This window comes from Buteo buteo, chromosome 20 (genome assembly GCF_964188355.1).
Source record: "Buteo buteo chromosome 20, bButBut1.hap1.1, whole genome shotgun sequence".
Classification (NCBI taxonomy): domain Eukaryota; kingdom Metazoa; phylum Chordata; class Aves; order Accipitriformes; family Accipitridae; genus Buteo; species Buteo buteo.
Window position 1 is genome coordinate 2,461,865 of NC_134190.1, and position 19,763 is coordinate 2,481,627.

General features: G+C 40.7%; 1 protein-coding gene across 1 annotated transcript in view; it reads right to left on the minus strand.

Annotated features, from left to right (window-relative positions):
* The window catches only part of SLC9A3 (solute carrier family 9 member A3), a 52,473-nt gene extending 33,148 nt beyond the window's left edge, over nucleotides 1–19,325 (minus strand). The window contains exon 1 of the mRNA XM_075052441.1: nucleotides 19,130–19,325. Within this exon, the coding sequence (XP_074908542.1) occupies nucleotides 19,130–19,325 (196 nt within the window). The remainder of the gene's footprint in view (nucleotides 1–19,129) is intronic.
* Nucleotides 19,326–19,763: the final 438 nt, after the last annotated feature.

A 19,763-nucleotide genomic window follows, 5' to 3' on the forward strand; every position in this document is an offset into this window, starting at 1 on the left:
CCTCATCTCAGAGGATCTTTGCTCCAACTAAGCCTATGTGAAGGCACACCAGCAGCCCTCATCACATAGTTAGAGACTTCATTCTGATTTCTAGCCTAAACTTCTTCACAGCCATTTCATATCCATTTTCCTTTGGGACAGTGATACCAATTTTCTTAAATAGTTCTTTTTCCCTAATGTTAAATCCTCCATTTCCTATTCTATAAGCACAGAGAGAGAAACATCTTCTCTTTTTGTTGCTTGTGTTTGGTTTGTTAAACTAAACCACTTATCTTCAGTCTTCACTTCAGCTCGCTCTGTCTGTTTCAATCTGAGTTCACCTTTGTGGACTCAGAGTCATCAGAAATACAGACTGTTCTGCATGAGTCACAGCAGAAGCAGGTCCAACAGCATTAATAATTTCCTATCACAATCTATAGTTCAGCTACATCCTGGATTCATTATCACACTGGTGACTCACAGCCATCCTGTATTCGCTTCATACAGATGTGTACCTCTCTTCTCCTTCTCATTCACAACCTCATGTAGAAATTCTTGTCATTGGTCCCTGAGGGAAACTGCCCTTGGTATTACTGTACTTCACCCCTTCCCCTAGTCCTCAAGATTATATGGTTTTTCTAGTACAATAGCCAAATCTACATAAGTACTGACAATGCCTAGGGAAACGTGTCATCAGAAACCTTCAGTAGGATACCTAACCTCTTTGTGCAGTGGTAATTAAAAAAACCAAACAAACAAAACCAAAACCCTGCATAAGACCAGTCCAAAAACTAAATTTTAGTGACTTCCACAAATAACCTTCTTCAGTTTCACACTTTATCTTGTCCTTTCCTTACCCACCCAGTAACTGTTCTACCCCCTGCCTTATTAGCAGATGAATTTAGGCCTAAATCAAGGGAAAAAAAAAAAAAAGAAAAAGAAAAAAAAAAATCTTCCATTTGTTCTACGAGTGGTTCAGTTGAAGTAAGGATTCAAAGCATTAGGGAACTGGTTTTCTAGTCTGTCCAGGAAGTGTTTGAGCAGACTTGATATGGCTGAAGCTGATCATTATTACTTGTATTTGCCTTTCTAATCTTTATCAACAAAGGGCGCTCGGGGGTTTTTTTCATGGTCAGGAGACTGATAGCATATTTTATAGTCCTTTAGAGTCTGTTCTGTGGACCTTGCAACAATGGTATTCTGCAAGTCTTATGAATTGATTTTGCCATTTTGTATTGTTTACATACAAGTGGTACAAAACCCTTAAAGAAAAAGCTTTTACTAATTTCTTCTAAACAATATCTTGAATTATTTTATTAATCAGTACCTTGTGCTTCTACCAAATCTAGCAAAAATTGAAGGATTTATTAAAAAAAACCTCAGTGATATTTTATATCTCAGAGATATTTTAAATCTGAAGAAACTCAGAGATATAATATACGTGTATTCTATAATAAGCAGTAAAAGCCATTTTTTATATAGGTCCCTGGGTACTGTCTTAAAATATACTACATGAACATGACTATTAATACTATTCATACTTAATCTTGGACATATTTTTCCCAAGCAAGGCACAAAGTCCTTCGTATTTAACTTGTTTAGATGAACTGGTTTGAGTTTGGTTTTATCCAGCTCCAGAAAGCTTTCTTTATTTGTCACATATGTAATGATCACCATTTACAAACTGTACAGCATTGTAATGAGCTCATTAAACAGGAGATTTTAGGTCGCTGTTCTTCGTAGGTGAACAATTAACAAAATATGTTAGCAATTAAAAATGCAACCAACATACAGGTCAAGGTTCCCAGTTGATAGGTCATAACATAACAAGATAGCCCCAAGCCAAATTCAAAGAAGTGTGTGAGTAAGCAACTATTACCTCTATAAGCACTTAGAACATAATGAAGTTTAAACAATCAGGTACAGTTTATCATAATTATGCCAAATAGTTCTTTTTTGAAGGAGCAGTCCCACTGCAGTGCAAGTGTGGTAGCATTTGGCCCTTATGGAACTGAACGGCACTGAAAGAAAAATGGGAACAGTCAAAAATAATATTTCAAAATGAGAGCAAAGTACACATTAGAAACACCTTGAAGTATAGTAGAGGATATAAAACAGGACAGCAAAAGTATCATAAAACTGCTTCATTTCCTATGCAAAGGTATTAGAATTAAGTTTGAAAGACAATCTTCTTGCTCAAGTTAATATTCCTCACAGACTGAACTCAGTTAAGGGTTACTATGAGTGTTCTGTGTTGAGGATGCTGTCAGTACATGATATTCCATACTGAATACAAATATAAAGAAGCACAGCTGAAGGGTATTACATACGAGAGCTACTCTGTATGGAAAGGAATAAAAATAGTCTGTTTCTGTTACAACCTCTTCCAATTATATGTTAAAGGGTCACAACAACTGTAAGTAGAATTAGCGGTAATTTTCTGATTGCTAAGGTAGTTTTGACTAAAATGATTGCTTGAGGTCTAAAAATCCAGCTGATTTTACAGCATAAGTTAAAAAAGCATTTTGGGGCATGAAAACAAGGAAGAATTTACTTTCTATTACTGGTATACATTGCAACTGGTCCAACTTTAAAATTAACTTCAAAAATTCACTGAAATTTACTGTCAGAGAGTGAAAGCAATTTTTTATTTTTAAAATACCTAACTATTTTCCAGTAACATGGGGAGAACTGAGTTAAAGAAAGAAAATGCCAAGAAATGCTGAGTTAACTCATTTCACACTATGAATTTTAGAATTTTTTTTTCCTTTTGACCTTCACTTTAATATGATAAATGAATTAAAACAAAGATCTCCCTTCGGGAATGTTCTGGCTTTTGCTCATACAGATAAAGAACCGCAAAGAAATGGATTACTAGTAATATATGGAAACAGGTCTTCTGGTGTCATGATAAATTGCATAAAGAATTACCAAAGCCTGAACGCAAACTAGAACCAGTTCTTCTCCTTGGTTCAAGTCCACTGGACAAAGAAGAAAAAGAAGATGAAGAAGAAATAATTTAATGAATCCCAATGGTAGGTTGAAACTCAGAAAATTTCCTTATACTATAGGGATTTCCTGTTCTTCCCCAGTACTGCTTCTTGCAGGGCACAGTAAGGATCGCTGCCTGTTAGGAAGGGCATGTGGGACATAATTACAGCCTAAGGGCTAGGGGCAATAGCTATGAAGGCTGCTCCAAGTCATGGGGTAGGAAAGCACTGTTTTTTCAAGCCTTGGTAGACTGTCTTGCTTCCTGCCCGCTACATTCCACCCTGGCAAGATTTTAATTAGTACAACTGGAATAGCATAGGATTATGGTGGAGCTATTCCTGATTACAGCAGTAAATTAAATAAGCATTAGGGTATTCCAATTTAGCAGTGCTGCCCACAGACAAAAAAAATCACAACTGTCAAGTAGCTCTTGCTTAAAACTGAAAACAAACTTAATTTCAGAGAAGTTAAGAAAACATACCTGGCTAGTTTCCAGTACAAGTGAATACTACTGTGCACCCTGCAAGGCTTCAAAATTTTGCCAGTCTTATGTTGGAGGAAAGGCTCCAGCAGCTTGATAAGAGAAGAGTTTCATGATGGATTATAACTCTCGTACGTTATTTCAGAAACTCAAGTATGTTGTTTATATGTGCTAGGAATTCAGTAATCTCAGATTTTCTAGATGAGATTATTTTTAACTAACACATTAGAAACGCTTTTAAGAGAAACACTCCCTATTGCCAGAAGGTGTCCAGAATGACAACAGGTGAAGAATACAGTCTTTTCCTAAGATTTTTATGGGGCTGTGGAAGCTCCTCGGTGAAGGATTTGGGATTCCAAAGCTTTGTCAGGAAATGAAGAAGCAAGTAGAAGCTTTTTGCTATAAGAATTCTGGTGAAATCACTTCTCACTCACCTGTTTCTCCACATACAAATCCCTTTGTGGAGTTTTACTTACTGACAGAATGGCTCTTTTAACATCAGTAGTGCTAGTCAGAAAGAAGATGGTAAGGAACTAAGCAAGGTGATATGTGGGAAAGAAACAGGCAAGGATTCTCATGTTACAATACTTGCACACTACTCTATTTGTTCCACAGAGGGTTAAGAAAGCACCATTTTCACCATCAAGCCTGGGAGTTTCTGGCTTAGGCAATAGAGAGCAGAAGACATCACATGGTTCCTTACCAAATGCACTCATTCCTGCCCATAAAGGAAGTAATTTTGCTCTGAATTCCAGGTACATGGTTTATTTTTCACAGATTTAAGAAGAGTGAAGTGGAGCTTAATTTATATCACTCTAATCTTTTCTTGCAAATGGCTCTGAGATACTGTTATCATTCAATGCGCTTTAACATGGCTTTTGATTTTTGTCCTTACAGCTTTTCTGATTAAGTAATATGTTAACTCTCATACCTTCATTACCTCATTTGAGAGGTGAAGTACATGATGATAACAGCAGGAAGAACAATAGTTTAAGTAGTGTCCTTTAGTTTAAGTAGTGTCCTTATACTGCAAAATGTAGTGCATGGAAAATAGGTTTGATGTTTCAAAATGGGGTAGGAAGGTGATGATGAGACAGCCGTTTTTTCAGCTACGCATTTGTGTTTTGTAGTGCACACACAGGGAAAATGGGAAAGGTTAGCATGCAAAAGGAAGTTCACAAGGAGATTAGTTTAAACTGATTTTCCACAGTGAAGAAAGAAAAAGGAAGGGAAAAAAACAACTGGCTAAAGCTCTATTTGAAGTACCTCACAACTCAAACCTTTTAGTTACTGAAGATGACTGCTTGTTTCAAGAAAAAAGGAAGGTAGAAACCAGACACAAATCTCTTGCTAACTAAAAAACAACCCAGAATGTCACACATATAGACTAAATATGATGCATGGTACAAAGTCATACCAATGTAGGATTCTTTGCTTTATATAGGAAAATACCTTTTATATAGTCAGATCCCTTCCGACATTTTGCATATATTCCTAAAAGTATCTGTGCAAAAATTAATTTTTGGGGAGCAGTAAGAATTCAGTATGAATCAAGTGTTACACCTAGTATATGCACAGTAGTGCCTCTTTTTGTCTTCTATTACCACATATATATGAGCTAAACTTCAGGAGAATCATAGAATGGTTTGGGTTGGAAGGGACCTTTAAGGTCACCTAGTCCAACCCCCCTGCCATGAGCAGGGACATCCACAACTGGATCAGGTTGCCCAGAGCCCCGTCCAACCTGACCTGGAATGTTTCCAGCGATGGGGCATCGACCACCTCTCTGGGCAACCTGGGCCAGTGGTTCACCACCCTCAGCGTAAAAAAATTCTTCCTTACATCTAGTCTGAATCTCCGCTCTTTTAGTTTAAAACCGTTACCTCTTGTCCTATCACAACAGGCCCTGCTAAAAAGTTTGTCCCCCTCTTTCTTATAAGTACTGAAAGGCTGCAATAAGGTCTCCTCGGAGCCTTCTCTTCTCCAACCGCAACTCTCCCAGCCTGTCCTCACAGGAGAGGTGTTCCATCCCTCTGATCATTTTTGTGGCCCCCCTCTGGACCTGCTCCAACAGGTCCACGTCTCTCCTGCGCTGAGGACCCCAGATCTGGACGCAGCACCGCCGGTGGGGTCTCACCCGATCGGAGCAGAGGGGCAGAATCCCCTCCCTCGACCTGCTGCCCACGTTGCTTCTGACACAGCCCAGGATGCCGTTGGCTTTCTGGGCTGTGAGCGCACATTGCCGGCTCATCCCCAGTAAAGGGAGTTAAATTATTTACACACAGATAAATCATAAGAGAGAAAGCTTGTAACTGAAAAATATATACGTAGACTTAATTCTAGAAGGATTAGTGTAGCATCTTCATATACATGTAAATGCCAGGATAGATCCTGGAAAAAAAATGCTGGAGTGGAAAAGCATCAATCTGACAGAAAGACCTAGCTGAACTGACACTGCTTTATACCAACTATAAAATAAAAAATGCAGGTAGGTTAGTCCTGCTTTTGTTCTAAAACAGAAAATGTTGTGAACGGCCAAACTTCATAATTTTTTGCTAATATTGTTTTTTTCCATTAATCTCTTGAAATCCTGTACCTGAATATACTGCTAGTCCTGACAGGGAGGAAAAAAAAAAGATGAACAAATGTCAAGACAGGAGCCAAGTTTCAGCTGAGTTTTCCTTAAATCTGCGGATTCTTCTCTTTCTGCCATGTCCACTAGCATCTAAGTAATCATGATATACAGGATATATTTTACTATTTTCATTTCAGTTATGAGAGTTTAGTTTGTCAGCAACTGAATCTGCTTGATGATTTATCCGTACTTCCATCATATTCTTAACTGATAAGCAGTTCCCAAATTATGGGGCTCTTTACTAGGCTTCTTTCAACCCCAGGTACAGGTATTGTGTTTCAGGCACTACGGCACGAACGCTACTGTTGGCAGTAGTACTACTTCACTTGACTATCACCATAAAACATGTATCAGATGAGGGCATATAAACAAGATTCTACTGACTTTCAGCACATTGGCATCCTCCATCACGTGACAGAGAACACATGCTACACCAGGCAGTAAGAGGAAAATATGGCTATAGACCATTCATCCTTGCTTTTGGGTAGGTCTTTCCTGACATAAGAACTTCAGTACCCATACACAAGCTGAGTTTCCACCTACAGTGGCAGGTTTATCTTGGACTGGTTTTAATCTTTACTTCTAAATCACAATAAACAGAAGGAAACTTCATACTTCCTCCTGCTGTTTTTACATCCTCATACTTTCAAACACAAAACAGTATTATTCAAGTGAACATGCCTTGAAAGCTATGTTTTTTAGTGAGGTCAACTATGTTGTATTCCTGAAGAAAGGCTGAAGAAGTAAGATGCTTTATTGAGTGCTCCAAAAGAATAGTTTTGTCTCAAAGCAAAAAGCTTTAGCATTTCACTTAATTACCATTTTCTTCAGTACAAGTATTCCAGACATGAAAACAAGACGTACTTCCGCTTACTGAAATCCTAGGGAACATAAGGTTGCAAATAAGATTAATGTCTTAGGTACTAATGAATTGCTGCTCCCCTTAACTCCATGATAAATTTGACAGCCCTTTTTTTTAGACTCGTGAAGTATAATAACCTCATCCTCAGATCAGAGAATGACTGAAAATTGATTGAATTAACTTGAGCGGGGGGTGGGGAAGTGAATTATAAGGCATTTATCTTTCCCTGACTTCAATGTCGTATCTATCACACTGTGAAGGAAAAGCAAAAGTGTCGTTTCTGAACTTGCCATGTTCTTTATTTGTAATAAAAGTTTTGAAAGTGTGCAGACTTTTTTCTAAATATTATCAGGAAGAAAGTAACAAAACCAGTCTTCTTTTTCCAGACACTTTTACTGCATAAATTTTCACCACTACAGGGTACAAGTTTCTGTTATGGATGCTATACAACCACTTAGATAACTGGCCTGAGTGAGCTACCACCTTCCTTGTTTTACAACCTATCTTTTGTTCTTGTCTTGAACCATAAGACTTTACTGCAGGAAAGACTGTGGAACACAGAAGTAAAAAGAAAAAAAAAGGTAAATAACTAAAATAGAAAAACACTTCAAACTCTGCAACTGTGGATAGCTGCACCATACTGGTTCTTTTAAACCTGTTAGGTAAATAAATCATGTGCAGACCAGCAACAATGCAGCAACCAGCAGATATATAATCCACCTTTAAAAAGCCCAGATGAAATGAAGATTTATAGGATTATTGGGAGCAGACAGAAAGGTGGCTCCCCGATTTGAAGGAATATTTAGCATAACGCTGAAGAGAACAGAGTGATGCTGACTATTCTTCTTGTCTAGGAAATGCCTTGTTAGTGGGGAAAAAACTAAGCCTTGCTATGCATGTTCTTTTTACACCTCTAAAAGGTAACATCCTCTAATACACTGTACTCCACAGGGCAAGACATAGAGCCCCTGGACCAGTCCCCCTGAGAACAGACTGCCCACAAGAAAAAGCTATCCTCTTGAAGCTCTATAGAGCGAAGTCTAAAAAATCTTACATTGCTAATTCATGGTAAGATATTATGCCTAATGGACACACTGATAGAATCTGTCAGGCAGCAATTTATGACAAAATCCTTTTAATGAATGGAAGATATGTTAACAGAAAACCTCTGACGGTAGTAAAATATTTATCTTCTTTATGATAACAACAGAAAGTAAGAAAATAATAAATGAATACATTTGTTAGACACTGAATATAAATATGTACATACTTTCTGCCCTTTTTCTTTTTCCCTCACAATCTAATGACATCATTTTCATGCAACATACATAACAGCACTCTCACCTGTAGCTTCCAGCCTGCCTTTTCTCTCACAGTAATTCCTATCCTACTTTATTTCATTATTGATCAGTGCACTGATCAACACAAAAATGTTCATCTTTTTTAAATCTAGACTATCTTACTCAGCTTGTTACACTAGAAAGATTACGCATGCAACTTAAATGAGTCATTGGCCTATAAAAATATCTATGATTGTTTTTGCACATCATCTATGGTAGCAAGTATTAAGGAAACATGAGAATAAACACAGTATTTACACAATATTTCTACTTAGAAAAAGTATACACTATCCTTCAGTAACAATCATCCATGACAACTAATCTAAACAGATAACTGAGTTCAAAATATCTTTGTCTACACTCCAATAACCCACCTTGACAAAATACCAGTTCAATCATCAAAACGTCCTTCTATCCAGAGTCAGAGTTTGCACAGTGTTTTGTGAAGTGAAACGAAGACAGGAGACAAATGAGTATCATATAAAGAAGTGACAGGAGACCACCATGGCCATAACTGTCATGGACTCAGAAATTTCCTGGTCCTTCCTGTAGGAGAGGAAAGAACTGTAATGATAGAATATCCACCCACATAGTTTAGCCTGAGGTTTTTTGGGGAGTGGGTTGTTTGTTGGTTAGGTTGGGTTTTTTACCTTTTTTTCTTTGTTTGTTTTGGGATTCTTTTTTTTTAGGGGAACAAAGGCAGTCTTCTTGAGAAGAATCCCATTAGAAATGGGGAAACTGAGATAGGATTCCAAAGTACCAGTGCTGTGATTCAGGTAAGTGGAAGACACAGAAGTAATACCTACCTACTACAGAGAAGGACTACAGAAGTGTGGTTTCTGGCATACAGTTGTGGGCAGAAGAGAGATTTGTAGGAAGCAGATCTGTCATCCTGTCTGCAGAAAGCAGGGAACACTACAACCACCACCTCCAGGTTTATACATGTTCCTGCTGAATCAGGTAGCTACTGCCTGAGCCTGGTACCACCAGATCTCACTGCACATTCCCAACAAGTAACACTATCATTAGAATATCAGTTCATCCTGGAGAATGGTTCGTCTAAAATAAGAGATGGCACTCACACGGTATCAGCTAAGAGAAGGCAGAATAGTGGATGACATACAAGTGAAAGCCATTTGGATCAGAAAATTGAAGTCATCCTGATCACAAAGCACCCAGGTTAGAGAAGAGCTGAACTTTATGCTGGTACCTTGTTATTCCTTTCATTAATTCATGATGGCATGACCATCGTGGCCACCATGTATTCTTCTCGCCTCTGTATATTAGCATGTGGTTTTGCTCCAGTTAATCAAAGTACACTGATTCCATCAAAACAGCATGCAGAAGAGTTGCTTTCTTTGGCCAAGCAGGATGTGGATAAAGGTCCGTCCACGTATGAACACTGCTAATCCAAAGACAAGGATCTGCAGGCCTAACTGACAGAGCAACTAATTCTGGAAACATTTCCAGGCACACGAAGGACAAGAAACTCCTCAGGAGCAGGCAGCATGGCTTCACCAAGGGGAAGTCATGCTTGACCCACCTGGTTAACTTACACGATTAAATGGCAGGCCTGGTAGATGAGGGGAGAGCAGTGGCTGGTGTCTACCCAGCCTTCAGTAAGGCCTCTGGCACTGTCTCTCCTAAGAGCCTCGTGGCCCCTCAAGCTGTTGCCGTCGGGGCTGGGTGAGCAGACGGTGAGGTGGATCGAAAACTGGCTGAATGGCCGGGCCCCGAGGGTGGTGATCAGTAGGGCAGAGTCTGTTTGGAGGCTGGTAACCAGTGGTGCACCCCAGAGGTCAGTACTGGGTCCTGCCCTGTTCAACATCGTCACTAACGATCTGCACGGTGGGGCAGAGCGTACCCTCAGCGAGTTTGCCGATGACACAAAGTTGGGAGGAGCGGCTGATGGGCCAGAGGGACGTGCTGCCACCCAGCGCGAGCTTGACGAGGTGGAGAAATGGGCGACAGAAACCTCGGGAAGTTCGGCAAGGAGAAGCACGAAGTCCCGCACCTGGTGAGGAACAACCCCCCACACCAGTATGTGCTGGGGGCCACCCAGCTGGAAACCAGCTTGGCAGAAAAGGACCTGGGGGTCCTGCTGGACACCAAGTTGGACACGAGCCAGCGATGTGCCCTTGCAGCAAAGAAGGCCACTGGTATCCTGGGCTGTATTAGGCAAAGTATTGCCAAGTGGGCCAAAGGAGGTGACCTTTCCCCTCTGCTCAGCACTGGTGAGGCCACCCCTGGAGTACTGTGTCCAGTTCTGGGCTCCTCTGTACCACAGAGACATGGACATACTGGAGAGAGTCCACTGAAGGGCCAGGAAGATGATTAAGGCACTGGAGCATCTCACATATGAGGAAAGTCTGGGAGAGCTGGGACGGATCAGCCTGGAGAAGAGAAGGTTCAGGGGGATCTCATCCATGTCTATAAACACCTGAAGGGAGGGTGCAAAGAGGACGGAGCCAGGCTCTTTCCAGTGGTGCCCAGTGACAGGACCAGAGGCCATGGGCACAAGCTGAAACACAGGAGGTTCCCTCTGAATATCAGGAAACACTTTTTCACTTTGAGGGTGGCCGAGCACTGGGACAGGTTGTGGAGTCTCCATCCTTGGAGATCTTCAAAAGCCATCTGGACATGGTCCTGGGCAACTGGCTGTAGGTCACCCTGGCTGAGTAGAGAAGTAGTACCAGATGGTCTCCAGAGGCCCTTTCCAACCTCAACCATCCTGTGATTCTGTGAACTTTACAGGAGACCCAAAATATCAAACTGATGCCTGTGTTACAGGACACTATGTGTGTATTCCTGTGTTCTTCCTCCCTAGCCATCAGCTTCAGAGACAGTTACATCACACGAGCAGTGTATCACTGACTTAAGCCTTAAACACAGTCACTTATCACTGACTGACCAAATTTGAAAGATTACTTTTCCCCCGTTTGCTACTGTCCCAAAGTCATCCCCAGAATTAAGTAGGATGGAATAGCTGAGGACCAGAGCTATTTCAGTGGAAAATCTGGCAACTTAATTCAAACCAAGTCCTATAGCAGTTTAAACTCTAGACTATGCATTGGAACAGAAGAGCAAGCATTCAAACACCGTTTCATTCACTCTGGCATGAATATTGTAACCACTTAAACCACTAAATAACATTTATTAAATGAATTTGTTAAGCATATGTCTAAGCTGTCAAGGCCTGAAAATCTACATCCAGATGTTTATCAGTACTGCTATTCTACTGGAGTAATAACTCTATACTACAACTATATTTAGTTTTATGTATGATCACATAACAAGTATACCTCTAGTACAACTGTTAGCACTGATGTACTTAGATTGACATAAAGCCATATTATATCAACCTATGTCATCTAGTCCCTGGAATACTATTATACCACCAAACCAATATAACAATATTCTTTTTAATAAAGGAGTTAGAGTGCTTGTGACAAAATAGTTAACATAAAATCAGTCTTGTGTTTAGACAAGTCCCTCCATCAGTTTCAATCTGTTTGCACTGCGGAGATTTTCATTATGAAATCTTACTGGCTCAAGGCTTTTACAGGTTTCTGAATATTTAACATCTTCCTCAAAGCCCAACTTTTGGAAGTTAATGAATCCATAAAGCTTCCACTTTTTTTCCACTTTTAAAAAACTGTAATTGAAGCAGAGAAAATCGTAACCAAATGTTTCTGAAAATCAGTATACAATCTACTCAGAGATTTTCTTTCTTGGTGACTGACTACTGCTACTTTAACATTTGGGGTTGACAAAAGACCAAGGCATTTTTTTCTTTCAGTAGATAGAAGAACTCACCTAGGCACATATTAATGAATCCAGAATGACTTATTCTACTTTCAGTTATCGGAAGGAGAAAACTCTCCAGATCCATCTACTTAAACACCCTGCTTTTGCATAGGCCTTTCAGAATATCTTCCAGTTTTCTTCTGCCATGGATAAACATTAAATATTCGTGCCTTAATTAAAAGTGTTTCCACTTGAGGTCTTGCATTCCACCTCGGTCGGCTCTTCCTTGTCAGGCTGTAGTTTCAGTATTTATGACTTTACAGTGCTTTACATAGCAGCCAATTGGGTATCAAGTCACTCCTTTCATTGGGATGAATACTCTCTAAGCTGTTTTACAAAAGGAATCAAAATATTACAACACAGCCAACCAACCATGCTCTGCAGTTTACCAAGACTGTTTTAATGGTCTGTGATTTTGAATGGGTGCCACTTGTTAGCAAGTTGAAGAATAATTAGAACCCTAGTTCTTTTGGACATTAGTTTAACTGCACTACTGCAGAGAGATGAGAAAAATCAGAGACAATTTCCTGAAAGAGCAAAAAGAACATTCAGATAAGAAATATCCTTCTATGACTTTGGACTCAACACTTCACCTTGGTATAGAATGAGCCATACAGAAAGTACAGAAGAACTCAGTAATCCATTAGGTCATTACTTCAGAGCAATTAAAACATGGTAAATCGGGGGAAAAAAGGTTTTGCAACTGAATCCAAAATATTTCCTTAAGCAAACTGGTGGTAAAGCTCACTGGCTTTTGATAGACTTCTGGTGGTAAGAGTCAAAACAACTGGAAAAGCAACTTTCTTACTGCTAGGACAAGGTAATAATTCAGGATTTCTAATACCAGCTTTGCTGCTAAGCATCTCTAACACAGAAAGCTCCACAAAAACAAAGGGGACCTCACAAAGCCTTTCACCTGAAGAACCTGTGTACACCTGAAAGGGTTTGCTGGCTTGCACTTATTACTTGCAGGCCTATGGTCTGCTGCATTACCACAGGAGAGATTTACAGTCACTTGGAGGGTTTGTAGATCACTCTTAGTAATAAGTGGCTTTAGTTCTGAAGACAGTAAATCAATGGTTTCAACAATCCTAAGACTACAGTATTAAAAGGATTCCATTGTCCCAGAGAGAACGCCAAGCACTTTGCACACAGGTGCCTGAAAGTAATTGATGGCAGAGATCCTTTCTTAGGTATGCATGCCTGACCTGTATTCAATTCAGGGCCATTCTCAAAATGCCATTGTTTTCTTATGTAATTCACACAAGTTGCCATTGTACATTTGCTATTCGTCAGGGGATGTAATCTGAATCTTGTCGAATTATACTGTCCTGATATCTTCTTCCCTACTCTAAATAATTAAGACTTGAGACTTGCAACACTTGGAGGGGGAGGGGAGAGAAGAGAGATGTGTGTTTCAGGGAGGCGGGAAGGACAGAAAAAGGATGAGTAAGGTAAAAGAGTAAAATGGAAATTAAGTGTGGAAATAGGCATTCATTTACAGATCATAAATTTAATAAAGACACAGCTTACACAGTTGTTCCTAGAACTGGAAATGCTAAGCTATTATTCTATGTTGGAAATGTTCTTTTCAGCTGCCTAAAATGTTGCATACAAAAGGTAATTCCTTAGAAGGCAAAGATTTTACAGTACTTAACGTTTCTAGCTCTTGCATATTCTAAACAACACTTTGCAAAAGGAAATACAGCATCTTACTGAAATGAAGACGCTCCCATAATATAACATAGTTGCCAGGACAAATTTATAGCATTTCTGTGTAATTAAGACAGATAATAAAAGGCTATATCCAGGAAGGAAATGCTTATGCCTCCCTTATAAGTATGCCAACCTGTTCCAGCTTCTACTGAGTTTGCAATAAAAGTAAAAAATGTGGTTTTACCTTGTTATCTTGTTCAGGATATGGGGGAAGGTAGCCAAGTCCAGACTTCCTAGCCACAACACAAAGGCCTTCTTCATTTTAGCAGCTTTTAACAAGTGCTACAATTGTGACAGGGCGGGTAGTTTAAGCTTTGCAGGGTCTAGTAGTATGCTCACCATTTGAGTCTCTGACTCCATTTTCAATTAAATACTTCCAATAAAGTTCTGCTAAGCATCCTTCAACATTTCTTCCTAAAGACATTATTTACTGAAGAATTGGCAACAGAAGAGCTATTCTCACATTTTTTGCATGTATTGAAACAATACCTTAAATCACTTTCTCTGAGTAATTGAAACATTTCACTAGTGCTAAAAGGCCAGGAGGAGAAACTTGGGAGTCAAATGGGCTTTTGTTTTGACAGTTTGCTTTGGAGGGAGGGGTATTGATTTCTTCAAAGAAAATATTGCCCCAGGAGTCTAAATTGGATGGGTTGTTAGACCTGCATTTCACAGTTCCTTCCCTAGCCCATCCCTAACATGCTTAAAATTCTCCACAGCAATTGTCTGTGTTAACAAAATACTCTGAAGAGCTCCTTTCTCAGAGTAGTTTGAGACAATATGAAGGGGCCTAGGCATGCAGAAACTAGAGCATTTGTAGGAACCTCTATCTCCGTAAGCTTAGAGATACAGTGTGCTTTACAGCTCATGTCCTCCTGGGGTCTCAAGAGCTGATGGACTCAACAAGTCCATCTGACAGTATCTTCTTGAGATACCTATCACTAGGCCAGCCTTCTCCTAAGTGTTTGTTCCTTGTTATTGAATCACTTCTTCCCCCTCCTCCAAAACATTGTGGCATTCCTGAAGACAGACTTACCAGCTGCCCTGGATTCAAATTTCATTCCCACTTTTAAACTTCTAATATAAAAGCCTTTAGAATTTGTGCGTAACTACACAGACATTAAAAAAAAAAGCAGCTTTTGTGACATTCTTAGACTCAGCATAAACTATACCAACAAAAACAGTTGGCAAGAGTTTGACTCGCAGATAGTGAAAAGGCTATGTACCCTTCCTCATTCCTGTTCATACTCACTCACTCTCCCACCATTTCTAACAGTTGCTTATCTGCTCCACATCGAGCAAGTTCAGGGGGCTAAACAGACAGAAAGACTGCTTTGTAGGGGTTTTTTGATTGTGTTTTGGGACAAGCAATTTACTGTCCTTCTGAAGACTGTTATAGTATATAAAAGGATTTAAACCACAAGTAGGAATTTTACAAGTTCCCCAACGTAACCTCCAATGAAAATATAAATACAATCTTTCTCTGTCTCCTAGGATTTTGAATAAGTATAGAAGCATGCAATGGATATGCCCCAAGAAAAAAGCATACTGGTTTTTTTTTTTTTGCAATAGGCATGGCCTCAGAAATATCCTCAGAAAAATTGTACACAATATTTAGAGTTTAAACTATTTCTTCACTTGCCCATTTTTAGCTCCTGAGCTGATTATTCCTTTCCTTCTACTTGTTTCCAAAGCTGTTTTCTGATCTCCCTCCTACTTCTGGCTTTTTTCTCTGGCAGACTTTCCTGCCACTGTTTGTATCTTCTACATGTCTGTTTATTAAAAGGTTATTTTCAAGATGTGATCTATGAAAGTCATATAAAGAAGGAGGAGAGCACATGATGAAGTGAACTTAGAAAGCATGTGCAAGGCTGGTCAGTGTGCATGTGTCTTTAATCTTAAATCAGAACTATACTGGGCAAGTACGTTGATTAAAAATATCATATCAAATATATTACATCAATGTAGTTACAGTAGGAAACGCCCTAGCCTATAACTATCACTATATATACATACATGTATGTATTTGTATATATTTTTTTTTCCATTGGTATCACTTCTTTTATCTGGAGAACTGAAGTACCAGGAAGTGGACACCTGAAGTCCACCAGGAGGTTCCCAGCTGTACCCCATGTACCTTCTTCATGTAGATAAGATGTTTCTCTGGCTTAGCTTTACACATGTAAGTAGTTTATTAGCCTTATCCCATAAGGATACTCATTTGTAGTGATAAGAGAGCCTATCAAAAGAGGAAATAAAGATAATTAGCCAAAGTGGAACACTGTGTACCTTAGAATGAAGAGTTGGAACATTTCAAATGAAGAGGGTCAAATCAAATCGATTACACTATGTGAAACAGTACTCTGGGATGCATCAGAAGTTTCATAGTAGAAACAGACAAATTAATTTATTTCCTACAGTGCATGAAAGCCAACTGTATGAAGACTCTTCTTCCACAGTTTCATTTGTAGCAATGCTTAGACTTGCCCAAGAGATATAAGTATTCTTCCCATGAAAAAGATAAAATAAATAGCAGCTTGCTTCCCACAAAGCCCAAAACACTAGGCACTTCTTCATGTATTTGGGATGCTTACAAGATCTCACATACAATAGTTTATGTTGCAGAATACCTTGTCAGCACGAATTTACATTCTGAATGTACACAACATGAACATCGAGTCCCAGAAAATCCACAAGAATCTCCTATTAAATACACATTTCCCCAAGCCACATAACAACATCATGCACTGAAACTAAAACAAAAAAAACCCAAAAAACCCAAAACCAAACACACAGGCCCAGCAAAAAGACAAACAAACAAAGCAAAACAACCACAAAATCCTAATATTACTCTAATGCAAAAGGCGGCAAAGTATTCTCCTTACACTTTTCATCCCCAGCTACCAACTGCAATTCCCAGAACACCCTTTGCTGACCCAAATGCCTATCATCCACCAGTAAAGTAGCTCTCCCAAGCCCTGTAGCCATGAAGTGAGCTTGCACGTGTAAGAACAGCTCCTTCCCTGCTGAAAACCCTACCGCAAACCCAGCATTTTGACTCCGCTACCTTTGCCCTCCTTCAGGTAGTAAAGCAAGAGACGCAAGGGCAGATGTTCTATATTTTCTTCCTCGGTTCTTTTCTGTCTGCTTTTGGAATGTATAAAACTTCTTTGATCCAGCATAGCCTTTTTGCCATTCAAAATTTTCTGACAGATTTCTGGTCTACTTTCCAGAACCCTTGCCACACCAAGGCAGATAGATAGAAGGCTGACAAGCTGCTTTTTTCAGTTCCCTTTCTCATCGACTTATATGAACACCTTCATGCTTTCTTCATTAGTAAGCTGTTGAATAACGAATGTACATTTCTGCTTTTCTGTATTTTATTTGTGACTGGTGGGGAAAGCAGGAGCGTTCCTAGGCCCTGAGTGGAATACAGCAGTTGTCCGTTGCTTCTTCAGAGACAACATCCAGAGTAGTATAGGATTGCAATTACAAATGCGAAGAGAGAAAAGAGCGAAGCTTGAGAGCTTTGGGGAACAAAAATGATGGAGCTGATGATAGACACTATCCACTAGTAAGTGACAGGCTCTGTGCAGCTGTGAAAGAAGTGCAAAGAATTTAAAAACAGAACTAGCAACATTCAGCTCCTGAACTCCAGGGACAATTAACGCTTTATACTGAAGACTTCATGGTAAAATGACTCTTAATACAAACTAATCTTAATCCAGGCCATTGCAATTTAAATATAGGACAACCTAACTGTCCTGTTAGCTTCATCGAGTTTCTGACACAACACTGACATGGTTGTGCAGCACTAACATTACTGTGTACAACTGCGGCACATGTACAAAGCAGCAAAGCCTTAATAACACAGAGGGTAAATATGTACTTAGAAGACTATCTCAAAAAGAAGGTTCAAGTGAGCAACCTGTGTATTAGTTTAGTTAGCACAACTTTATAGCCACTCAAGGTTGTCACTGGTTTTTCCTGTATCTGGTTTCCCCAGCTTTCTACTTGATATAACCCACCAATAAAAGTCAATTAAAACAAAACTGTATTTTTATGTAATCTACATAATGCAGCAACCATCTGAACACAAACTATTGCAAGGTGTAGACCACCAGTGATTCAAATATTTAGTTATATATCTATGGTTAAGCAAGCGAAATGCAAGATGCAGGTATCACTGAAAAACGCTTTACAGTATCACCTCTACAGAACTTAATCCTCATTTTTACAATGCTTTATTTGGGTTTGGAGAGAGCATTTTCCACCCAGCTCTTACTGTGTTTAGTTTACATGCTAGACAGAATATACCTAAGGACACCTTTTTACATCTTCCATTCCCTGTGACATGCAAAATCCATGCAACGTGATTCTGGTATGCCAAATTAGTATTAACAGTACAAGTACAGAAAAGTACTAGTAGGATTTTCAGCTGACCATACGTTCTGAGTTGAGACTGATTTTAGAGATGATGTATTGAAAATTGAAAATGACATTTTCAATGTCAGCCAACCTGGAGGTCTGGTTTTAGATCCAAAGGTAAAAGGACTGAAAGTAATAGCATCAAGCAAATAGAATACATTCCAATTAAACAGTGAATCTTTCTGGTTCAGCAAACAGTGTTACTAATATAAGATTGCTTTACGAAAAGTCACAAAGTTCGGAACACACGAGTTAGAGCATTCACATAAATTCACCCAAACTACACTGAAGTTAGACCAAGTCCTTGCTTTTCACTGACTCCAACTTCTTAAAGAAAATTCTGTGTGCTCTAAAGCTTGTATTTTTTCAGCTGCATCAGATGGTCTGATAATACGTGTTCCCTTTCTCAATAAACCACGCTCTTTCACTAATTCAGCAATGCACTGCAAAGCAGAGAATGCTAAGTTCCTCCGCGTAGTTGACAGTGTTTGTTTTTGACGGTGCTCGCTAATAGAGCTACCAATCATAACGAGGAGAATAGCATATTGTAAACTGCAGTCGGTATTGTGTAAGCAGTGCATTTCTGTTTCTCTTCTGTAAAAAGTTTTTTTCCCGGGAGCAGCCTTCCAAGGAACTGGAAGGAGGCAGATGCAGAAGCCGCCGTCCCGGGCGCTGAAAATGAGCCAGGTCACCCCCCGGGGCAGGTGAAAAACCGCACTGCTCAGCGCCGCGCAGGGCAGCGGTATGAAACCAGGACAGAGTGCAGTAAAAACCCCGAAAACGGGTCCGCGGGCGCGGGCTGAGCTTTCTTCACTGACGCTGGGGTGGGAGAAGGGGAAGGGGGAAGGGGAAGGGAGAGGACACGCACGAAGACAGAACTCCGGACTCACCGATTTTGGCCAGGCTGGCCACAAGTATCCAGAGTGTAATGATATAAGGGTCCTTGACGTGATCCCATTCGAAGGAGACGATGGCAAAGCTCTGAGGCTGGCTGCTATTTATAGGGCTTCCCGAGCTTCTCTCTCCCAGCGCCGCTGGGAGAGCCATCAGCCCCAGGAGGAACCCCACTCCAGATACCTGCCTCATCTCCACGCCGCACAACAAAACCCCGCTTCCCCTTCCCGCGGAGAAATCCCGCCTCTTCGGAGGTTCCTCGGGGGGGAGAGGTCCTTGTCCCTTCGCGGGGACTCGCGGACCGCGGGACGGGGCTGAGCTCGCCCGGCTTCGGCGGGGAGGGTCCCGCCTGCGCGGGGCTTGGCCGCGGAGGGCGGCCGGGCGGGCGTGTGGGGAGGGCGGGGGGGTGCCAGGGGCTTCCGTCCCCAGGCAGATGCTCCGAGCCGGGGTCCTGCTGCTCGCCCGCACCTGCCTTTATCAGGCTGTTCCCCCAGAGCCGGAGGCGGAGCTTTCCCGCCGCTCCCGCGGCGCGGAGGCAGCGGCGGTGCCCGGTGCGGGCAACCTCTCGGGGCCGGCGGGGGAAGCTCCGTTCCGCCGAGGGGCTCGACGGCAGGCTGAGGGGAGGGGAAG